This window comes from Neophocaena asiaeorientalis, unplaced genomic scaffold (assembly GCF_003031525.2).
Source record: "Neophocaena asiaeorientalis asiaeorientalis breed wild unplaced genomic scaffold, Neophocaena_asiaeorientalis_V1.1 scaffold41, whole genome shotgun sequence".
NCBI lineage: Eukaryota > Metazoa > Chordata > Mammalia > Artiodactyla > Phocoenidae > Neophocaena > Neophocaena asiaeorientalis.
The window spans coordinates 2,238,654-2,249,230 of record NW_020171994.1 but is presented as its reverse complement, the minus strand read 5'-3'; the positions used below and the strand labels follow the sequence as shown (position 1 = coordinate 2,249,230).

Below are 10,577 nucleotides of genomic sequence, written 5' to 3'. Positions count from 1 at the left end.
GGGTCTCCCCAGCCAAGGCTCAGTCATCTGTATCTTCTGTAACCTACCTGGGGCTCCACCTTACCCCTACCACAAAAGGTCTAACAGCCGACCGCACCCAGATTATCCGTGAACTCCAGCCCCCGGAAACAGCGGAACAAATTCTCTCCTTTTTGGGCCTCATAGGATTTTTCCGACACTGGATCCCTAACTTTGCTCTCCTCACTAAACCCTTATATCTAGCCGCTAAAGAAACCCCTCAAGGACCCCTCACCTCTCCTTCCGCCATTCGACAGGCCTTTCTCACCCTCCGTAACGCTCTGATATCTTCTCCTCCCCTTTCTCTGCTCAACCCAAACCGACCTTTTCAACTTTTTGTGGATGAACGGGCCGGAATAGCCACTGGACTCCTTGCCCAGCCTGTAGGGCCTTCCTACCGCCCCGTGGCTTACCTCTCCAAACAGCTAGACCCAACCATTCGGGGATGGCAACCGTGCCTTCGGGCCCTAGCAGCGGCAGCCGAACTGACCAAACAAACACTCAAACTGACTCTGGCCCACCCGCTAACCGTGTTTTCCTCCCACCGGCTGGTCGACCTCCTAGGCCACAAGTCTCTCTCCCTCCTGGGCCCCTCCCGCATCCAGGAGTTCCACCTACTATTCATTGAAAACCCAGCTATTTCTCTTGATCTCTCCCCTCGCCTGAACCCGGCTTCCCTCCTGCCTGTCTCTGGCACTGGGGGTTTTCCAATCCCATTCCTGCCCTCATGTCACAGAAGCCTTCAAACCACCAAGAGAGGGACTCTTTGACACCCCTCTTTCAAATCCGGACCGCAATCTCTTTGGCGACGGTAGTTCGATACTAGGTCCTGACGGGCGCCGACGGGCAGCCTACGCGGTGGTAACTATCTCAACTATTATCGAGGCTAACAGCCTCCCAGAAGGAACGACCTCCCGAAAGGCTGAACTAGTCGCACTTACACGAGCCCTTAATCTTTCCAAAGACCAAAGGGTTAACATCTACACAGACTCTAAATATGCCTTTCTCATTGCACACAGCCACTCAGCACTATGGAGGGAACGTGGATTTCTGACCACTAAGGGATCCCCAGTGGTCAACGCTTCCCTTATTGCAAAACTCCTGGAGGCCCTCCAGCTTCCTAAAGAAGTAGCAATTATCCATTGCAGGGGTCATCAACTCCCATCCAACCCAATAGCACAAGGTAACTCGAAGGCCGATTCCGTGGCCCGAGAGCTTACAAAAGGGGATCCTCCAGCTCCACTCCTATTTTTTACCAGTCCTACCCAACCCACATATACCCCGCACGAGGAAGCTGCCTTACTATCAAAAGGGGGACACAAAGACAACAAAGGATGGATTTTTATAGACAACAAAATTGCCCTACCTCTGGCCCAAGCAGCCGGCCTCCTATCAGACATCCATAAATCCTTACACATTGGTCCAAAAGCAATGTTCCGTTTTTTGGACCCCCTCTTTCATCTGCCAGGACTTAGAGAGGCCATCTCAAAGACTCACATGGCCTGCCAAACCTGCGCATCCGTCTCCCCACAAGGAGGCCTACGGCCCCGAATTCCTACACACCAGATGCGTGGACATCAGCCTGGTGAAGACTGGCAGATCGACTTTACCCATATGCCCCGCTGCAAACGCTTCCGATATCTGCTCACTCACATTGACACCTTTTCAGGTTGGATCGAGGCCTATCCAACAATTCGAGAAACGGCAGACACAGTCGCCAGCGTCCTGCTTGAACACATCATCCCCCGGTTTGGTCTGCCGGGCTCCATTCGGTCGGATAACGGACCCGCCTTTGTCTCTCAGGTGGTTCAACAAGTATCAGAGGCTCTCCAGATCACCTGGAAACTCCACATCCCCTACCACCCCCAAGCATCCGGTAAGGTTGAACGTGCCAATGGGATCTTAAAAGACCACCTCACCAAACTGTCCCTTGAGGTCCGTGTCTCATGGCCCGACCTGCTTCCTCTAGCCCTTACCCGAATCCGAGCCTCACCTCAGACTCCTACTGGCCTCAGTCCATTTGAACTACTTTACGGCCGCCCTTTCCTCCTTCACGACCTACCAACCCAGAGTCCACCCCTAGCCTCCTACCTTCCCTACCTCTCCCTGCTTCGCCGTCTTCTCCGCGAACACGCTGACCGTCATCTACCGACAGTCACTGTCTCTGAAACTTCCTCTCTCCCTCTACAACCCAGCGATAGCGTCCTCCTCAAAGAATTACACCCTCAATCTCTCAAGCCACGGTGGACAGGCCCCCATACGGTGATCCTCACCACTCCCACGGCAGCTAAACTCCTGGGACACCCTTCCTGGTACCATGTTTCCCGCCTTAAAATGGCCCCAACTCCAGAGACTTGGACGGCCCTACTGCTGGGTCCCACGAGATTACGGCTTGTCCGTCACCCTGTCTCTCCTCCTGCTGCTCCTCCTGCCACCCAGGACTCACCAGATGTCCCTATGGCGCTTCCATGTCCACGGGACATGGCAAGCTAAAGGTCGGACCCACACCCGAGTCCTGGGCACGGGAGACTGCCAACCAGATGGGTGCCAGGCTTTGGTAACAGTCCAGATCCCCATCTCTAACATAGAAGGTGTTCCCTTGGGATGGTCCACCCCCACTGTCTGCTTCACTTACGATCAGACCCGAGACTACTGTCAATGGTGGAATGAGACCTATGGGGGGGGGGTGCCCCTATCACTCATGTAACATCCATGTGGCAAAACTAGATACCAGGAGCTCGCTCCGACAATCCCACCTGCTCACCACAAATGGCAAGGGTCAATTATTCATCAACATCAAAGATCCCTGGGACACAAGATGGGTAAAAGGGGTACAAGGAAAAATCTACCGGTGGGCAACTGATGCCTACCCCGTGGGCTCTATCAGGGTCTTTCGCTCATATATCAGTTTGATTCCCAAAGTTATCCAACAGTTGAGCGAACAAGCCACTGCCATCCAGGAAACAGAACAAGCCCTAAGACACCAACTACCTCACCCCGAACACAAAGAGGATCCTTTTTCTTGGTTGACCCTCGTCCGTCAAGCAGTACAGATACTCAACCACACAGGAATAGGTAACATCTCCGACTGCTTTCTATGTGCCTCGCCTGGCCGGCCACCCTTGGCTGCTGTCCCGCTCGACCAGCCCTTCAATTCTACTTCCCACACCTCCCAAGACCCACCTTTTTCTCCGTTAAAAGTCCCCATATTCCTTGATTCAAAAAAATCTCACCATCTGTTACGGCAGCAGCCCAAGTCTAGCTGACACTGGGTTTCTTTGCAACTCATCCCTCACGGTAAACACATCAGTTGAAGCACCACCAGGCATGTTTTTGTGGTGCAATGGTTCCCTCACAAAAGAGATCAATTCTTCCTCCCCCTTCCCATGTATCCCCGTTACTCTCGTCCCACAACTCACACTGTATAGCCAAGCCGAATTTTCCTCGCTAATCACGCCGCCCTTTACCCGACGAAAAAGAGCTATCTTTCTTCCTCTGGTCGCAGGCATCTCTCTCGCCTCCTCCCTGGTCGCTGCAGGCCTCGGGGGGAGGAGCTCTAACACATAGTGTTTCAACATCCCGCCTAGGAATACCCTGCGCCCTCCCAGATTCACCACACCCCTTTCCCTTCTTCCCCTATAAAATCTTGCCCAACCCTCGCCCGGGCGCGACTTCTCTGGCCCCCTTTCTCTCGGACCAGCGAACCTTGCCCGGGAGCGCTCCCTAATAAGAGCTCACTTGAAGCTTTCCTCTGTTTTGTGGTGCCGTTTGTTAAGGTCCGACCTTACAGGTAGTCCCAACGAAATCCCAAACCAGCCTTGGCTTCTTAACCATTCACTTCTCACCACCCAAAAAGACTTCCAGGAACTTCTCTCACCTCTTTGTTTCAGCATTTAGCAGCTAGGATATGCTAAAGTCAATGGAACAGCTTTGGAGCTGTCTGTCGGTCCTTATTCTCCCCAAATTCATCTGCTTATTCAGTCACCCACTGGACACTTACTGAATGGGTACTATGGACCAGATACTGTGGCTGATGATACAATGGTGAGCAGAATCAGAGCTAGCTCTTGTCTTCATGTAATACACAGCTCTACTAACTATGACAAGTTCTTGCACGTCATTATCAACAGTAGTGTGCTGACTGAAGGGAAGGCTGGAATTTGTACGGCACTGTGGCGGGCCTCCAAATAATAGTGATCTATGATAAAAAAAAAGGAGTAAAACATAGTAATTCTTGACCAACAACCAAGAAATTATGCATTTGAGATCTCCCATGTCCTTTAGAGTACCAAGTGAACTTTCCCCGCAATATTGTATGCTGAGAAGTTAATATTTGCAGCTTTTACACTGGCCTGTAACTCAGGTTTGATGAACTTTCAGTAAGAAGAACTAGAATGGAGCTTTGAGATCAATAGTACTCGAACTTTTTCAATCTCAGTGCACCTGAGGGTAGTAACGCACACAATGGCCCACTCCTGACAATGATGGGGTGGAAGTGGGAGATGATGCAGAATTATATTCTTGGTGGGGGAGACAGGAAGGGGTAAGTGTTGTTTAAAAAGCTGGGTCATTCCTATAGAACCCCACCCAATCTCCAGAGGAGAATCCCTGAGTGAAGAGAGGTAAAATGAGGTAAAATGATCTGCCTAAGATTTTACAAAGTCAATACTAGATCCCAAGTTCTCTGATTCCCAGTGTAATGCTCCTTCAACTGCACCAAACTACTAATTTCAATGAAACAAACCCAAGTTTTAGTAATAAAAGGTGGTTTTACAACCTTTAACCTGTAAAACAGGTTAGAGGGTCTCACAAAATGTTCAAACCAATCAATGAAGACTCAATCCCACTTGTCTTTGAAGCTTTGGTCTAAAAACAAAAAACTCAGAGATGATAATGAAGGTTCTGGGAAACCAGAAAACAAACCAAAAAAACATCCCCCAAACCCACGAATTTAAAAAAAAGCACAGGGTTTGGTCGGTGGGGTGTTACAACTAATGGGTCATTATCAAAATGCCACAGTACCTTCCATTTGGCCCACTGTTTTTGAGTAGAGGCAGAAAGAAAATGGATCAGGATCCAGGAAAGCTAGATTTTAGTGTTGGCTGTAGTGCTAGCTCTCAGTGTCTGCTCATCTGTAAAATGGAGATGATTTCTACCGTCTTAATGCCTGCAATGGAGAATGGATATAAACATTTATAAAGTGCGGTACTCTACTTTTGTAGAACCCAGGTCTACTGATAATTGATTCAGCATTCTTTTTTCTCTCAACCAGGGATCCTTAACCTTTTGGGAAGTCACAGATCCCTTTGAGAATCTGACGAAAGTTACTGAACCCTCTTCCCAGAAAAATGAACATAAAAATTTCTGCATTCAATTTTAGGCAGTCAATAGAACTGTGAAGCTAGTCATACACCCAAAGGAAAGCTCCCACACTATATCAAACTTGCTAACAGAAGGTTTTGGGGGTTTGATAGTGTAAAAGGATATGGCAACAGAAAGTAGAAGACGCTGCCATGTAATGAATTCAGTGTAGTTGGTATAGTTAAATTGGGAAATCAAAACACTGGGGTCATACAGTTAAGTTGTTAAGTCAAAGATTACAAAGTAAAATGCAGAATTATCTTGAATCTCACTCATAGAACCTCACTGAAACTGTGGATTCCCTCCAACAGATAGTTGAGAATGTAATTTTTTCCACTCTTCTATTTACCTGTTTCTTCCATCTTATATTCTCAGTTAAGCTCTACAATTAAAATTGTCATCTTTCCTGAGTTCATCTTGAAAGTAACTGTAAAACCTGCTGAACTTGAATCAGCTTCATCTCTATTGGGTTTCCTACAGGGAACAGGTAACAATCTGATCAATAACCGAGGCCATCAATATCCTTAGTTTACACAAATCAATGATTGAAATGTTAAGCCACTTCATTTAAAATGCCAATAGCCTACAAATTACCTGAGGCCTGGTTCCATCTGTATTATAAAGAACTAAGATGAATTTTCTTTTGCATTCACAAAGCCTATTACCTCAGACAATAAAACTCAGTACTTATGAATACCTTCAGCCCTAACAGGCCCTATTAGATATAACTTTACTCTTTGATCATGCTAAAAAGCATTAGAAAGAAATTATTTTCCCTGTCATTAGTTCTATCCCTGGCATTCAATAAACAAAGTTTAGTTCCATAAGAATATGCTTCCCTGATTAATAATCGTAAAGCTCAGCACTCAAAATACTTACGTAAAAGGGTCTGAATATCAACAACACGGTTTGCGTTTACAAAACTCATTTTAGATACTGGTCATTAAGTTTCTGACCCCAAATTAATTGAAGTTTGTGGACTCACTTGGATTACTTATTTCAAGCAATATTTGCAGCATAAAGTTCAAATTAAAAAATAATTTGAAGAGTCACCTGGAGTTCATTAGATTTTATGACTAGTAATCATTTAAAATGTTTCCCTAAATTGAGATCAAGTTTACACTTATTAATTTTCTTTTGCTCCACATTTAATTAGCAATTCAGAAGATTACTATTTTTAAAGATTTTAGCTGCAGGTCAAGCTTCACTGATTTTATTGACTTCAGAGCTACCCAGAAATTGTCTTTATAAAGAAATTGTCTTTATAAAGGATTTAAAGGCTTAAGTGGGTGTCTGATTTGCAAAAAGAATTGGGAGATTCTCTCAACATTTTATTTTTTTAGTTTCTGAAATACAAATCAAAACACATTTTTGTTACACATCATGATAACAAGCTTGACATTCTTTTCAATACAGGATGACTTAATATAGGTACTTTAAAACTTCCTTTATAAAAACAATAAACTTGGGCTTCCCTGGTGGCACAGTGGTTGAGTCTGCCTGCCGATGCAGGGGACACGGGTTCGTGCCCCGGTCCGGGAAGATCCCACATGCCGCGGACCGGCTAGGCCCGTGAGCCATGGCTGCTGAGCCTGCGCGTCCAGAACCTGTGCTCCACAACGGGAGAGGCCACAACAGTGAGAGGCCCGTGTAAAACAATACACTTTATTTTGGAGGAAAATAGCTCATCATTAAAAACATACATTGGTACACAGGCTATTATTTTTCATTATTTTAGTGTTTATGAATGCCAAACTTGGATAGCACGCCTGCCCTCTGAACTGAAAACTTCATCCTCACAATATATAAGTATTCCTCCTATAACAAAAACAAATTAAACCATACTGTTGGAAAAAACAGAAATATTTGGCATAGGCCTCTGAGTGGGCTTGAAAAAAACGAGTTACGATGTGTTTCAACTGTATGGAAGAACATTCTAGAATTCACCTAGAAACATTTGGCAAAACAATTGGCCTGGTGCTATTGGGGTTGTTCTGCCTCAGAGGGGGATAGAGGGTGCGTGGCAGGGTGCTGAAGACTCACAACAGCCACAGAATCACTGACTCAAAGTTAACCAAGATTCAATACAGAATAATATACAACAATAGAACAATCTCAATTATTATTACTGTTATTCAATGCCTGGAAAGCAAGTTGTAAGCTAAGAAAAAAATACCTCAGCAGGAACAATAGTCGACATGTTTATAATACTTGGAAGATGAAACAACTTCATAATTCATAGATGACATCTCGTGCACAAGTACATTAGTTTCTAGGACAGTGGGGGACAACCACAAAACATACAAAGTAAGAGTAAATCCAAGCTGCTTAACTTTCCACCATTCTCTTGAGTATTAAACCCAGACCACCTTTGGCCACTTGCAGGGGTGTCTTTTCTTCTTTATTCTCAATGTAAATACTTGCTCCTTGGGACACCAGCAGTTTTGCTACTTCCACTCTCTCCTCATCACAGGCTAAGTGTCTGAAATCAAGGACCACAAAGATGGATTAATCATTTGCAATTCTATGTAATGGTTAGGATTTCCTGACAGGTAGTCTAAACTGCATACTATTAGGTAGTGTAATATCGGAAAGTTACTTAATCTGGAAAGGAAAATCGATTTTCATGGGGAAGACTGTTTATAAGTTAAAATTCATTGGAATAGTCTTATAATACCAGATCATAAATCACAATTCTGGTCCTACTACAACAGAAGTGATCTAAATGCCGGCCTAAGGAATAACGTCCTTATTTTATGAAGATTAGTGGTTTACACCAAACACATGCAATAATTCCAGGCTAGAACTTAGAAAAACCTCCACACACAACCTGCTAACAGCAATTTGTGTGGTTTAAATTTTGGAAAAGCAGTTTAAAAAATTTTATATTATCTGATTGTTACAGACACCTTGTAAGTTAGCAAGGTACTATTATCACCATTTTACAGTTGAAATTGTGACAGAGGTTAGTCTTTGCCTATGATGACATGGCTGAGCAGTAAGTGAGGGGGAAACCTTGTCAGGCACTTAACGGTTTACCAGGTAGGGTATTAGACACTAACATGTTATTTTATTTAACCTTCACAACAATCTAGTGAGGAAGGAATTATTATCCTCACATTACAGATAAGGAAATTAGACTCAGGAAAGTTAAGTAACTTCTCTGAGTTACTTAATACAAGTATTTAATATAGTTGTTTAAGTGGCTGAGTTTGGATTGGGTAAACAGCATGTAGCTATTCCTTAATCGTAGGCTCTGCTCAGGACCCGATACTGCCTGACTCCGAAATTTCCTCCAGGCCACCCTGCCTTTCTTATTTGGAGAAAAGGGATAGAATATGCATGTTTTTCTAGACAGAGTCGCTCAGAACTACAGAAAAAAATTGTAAAACTAAGAGTTAAGAAAACAGTACTTTAAAAAAATTGAATCCTACTTTGGACTAAAAAGAAGACTCACAGAATTTCTGGTTCAAAAAAGTCACCATTCGATAAGGAAGAATAGTGGCCAAGTACTGTAGAAAAAATATCAAGGTAGAGGACAGCTTCAGGTCAAGCGTAAATCAATTCCAGATGGATTTGAGTTAAATGAAAAACAATAACCAAACCAAATCAATGCAATGTTTTAAAAAAAATACAATAAAATACAGGTGAATAGTTAACTAATTTCAGGGTGAGGAAGCACTTTCTAGTTATGAGGGAAGATTAATAGGTTTGACTGTATAGAGTTGAAATCTTCGGTTATTTCAAAAAAACATAAACAAAATGAAAAGACAAACTGGGAAAAATATTTTCAACATGGCAGAAGGTTAATATTTGTACTATGTCAAGTCAAGGGTACATAAAAAAATCAGTAAAAATAAATTAATTCTCCAAAAGGAAACAGAGAAAGGGACACAAAATGTTATAATTTAGAGAAGGAATATAATTAGTCATAGCCATTAAAAAATGTTTAGCTTCATTGATAATAAAAAATGTAAATTACAACTCTGAAATACCATTTTTCCTATAAGACAAGGATATTTTTGGTGTTGGTGAGGGGGTAATAAGCACTCTCACACTGCTATTGGGAGGGTACAATGATACAACTCCTCTGGAAGCAATCTCGGAATATACAGCAATTGTCTTAAACTATGTGTATCTGTTGACCCAGCAATTCTACTTCTAACTTCTATACTAAGATAATAATCAGCAGTATGGCCAATGATTTTTGTATAAAGTTGGTCAATGTAGCATTACTTATAATAATGGAAAACTCAAAAAAGCTTAAATATACAGTAATAGAGGAATCATTAAATTATGCCATATCCATAAAATGGAGTTGTGGATAGCCATTCAAAAACATTTTAGAAATATTTATTCACATTGGAAAATGCTCACAATATACTATGAGGTGAAAAGAACAAGATATAAAACTATATACACAGTATCATCCCAATTTTACAATAAAAAAAGCATATGTAAAGTATGTACATTTGCATATAAAATACAGGGAGGAAATACATTAAAATGTTATCAGTGGTTATTTCTGGGTGGCAAAATGATAGGCATTTTGAATTTTTATCTTTATACTTTTGTGTACTTTCAAATTTTTTTGCCATAAACATGTATTACATTTATAAGCAGACTGAAAAAAGAAATGATGTGTAAGAATTAGTGCAAGAGGGCTGATGTCAGGTAGAATACAAATGACTGCTACTTGTCACTTACAGAGGAGTGTTACCCTCAGTGTCTTGGATGTTTGTAGAAGCTTTGTAGTACAGAAGAATATGAATCATCTTCAAGTTACCCTTGGCTGCTGCCCGGTGCATTGCTGTAGCCTCATAATGGTCCTTAGCATCTGGATTAGCCCCGCCTTCCAGTAACATGACAGCAATCTGGGAAGATGGAGAAGAAAACAATGCAGGGATCTATTTGTGTTTGCGTACAGGTTTAGAACTCAAAAGAAGTAGCCTTGGAATGGAACCCTACCTCATGCCTGTTTTTGGAAGCTGCATAATGTAGGGGAGTACAGCCATTTTGATTGACAGCATTCACTTGAGCACCTTTTCCCAGAAGAGCTTTTACAATCTCATCCCGGCCAGCGGAAGCAGCAATATGAAGAGGAGACCAACCTGCCTGTAAAAGAGGTGGGCAGAACAAAAACCAGGGAGAAAAGGCACAGGGATTAATGCTAACATTTAGGCAGGGTTTACAGAGCT

General features: G+C 43.0%; 1 protein-coding gene across 3 annotated transcripts in view; it reads right to left on the bottom strand.

Moving 5' to 3' along the window:
• Positions 1–7,030: 7,030 nt before the first annotated feature.
• The window catches only part of PSMD10 (proteasome 26S subunit, non-ATPase 10), a 7,109-nt gene continuing 3,562 nt past the window's right edge, over positions 7,031–10,577 (bottom strand). For 2 of the 3 annotated variants that reach the window (XM_024748675.1, XM_024748685.1), the window contains 3 exons: positions 10,348–10,494; positions 10,087–10,253; positions 7,031–7,861 (listed from right to left, as the gene is read on the bottom strand). In XM_024748675.1, the coding sequence (XP_024604443.1) occupies positions 7,708–7,861; positions 10,087–10,253; positions 10,348–10,494 (468 nt within the window). In that variant the 3' untranslated portion in view covers positions 7,031–7,707. The remainder of the gene's footprint in view (positions 7,862–10,086; positions 10,254–10,347; positions 10,495–10,577) is intronic. The other variant, XM_024748693.1, reaches the window with a different exon arrangement.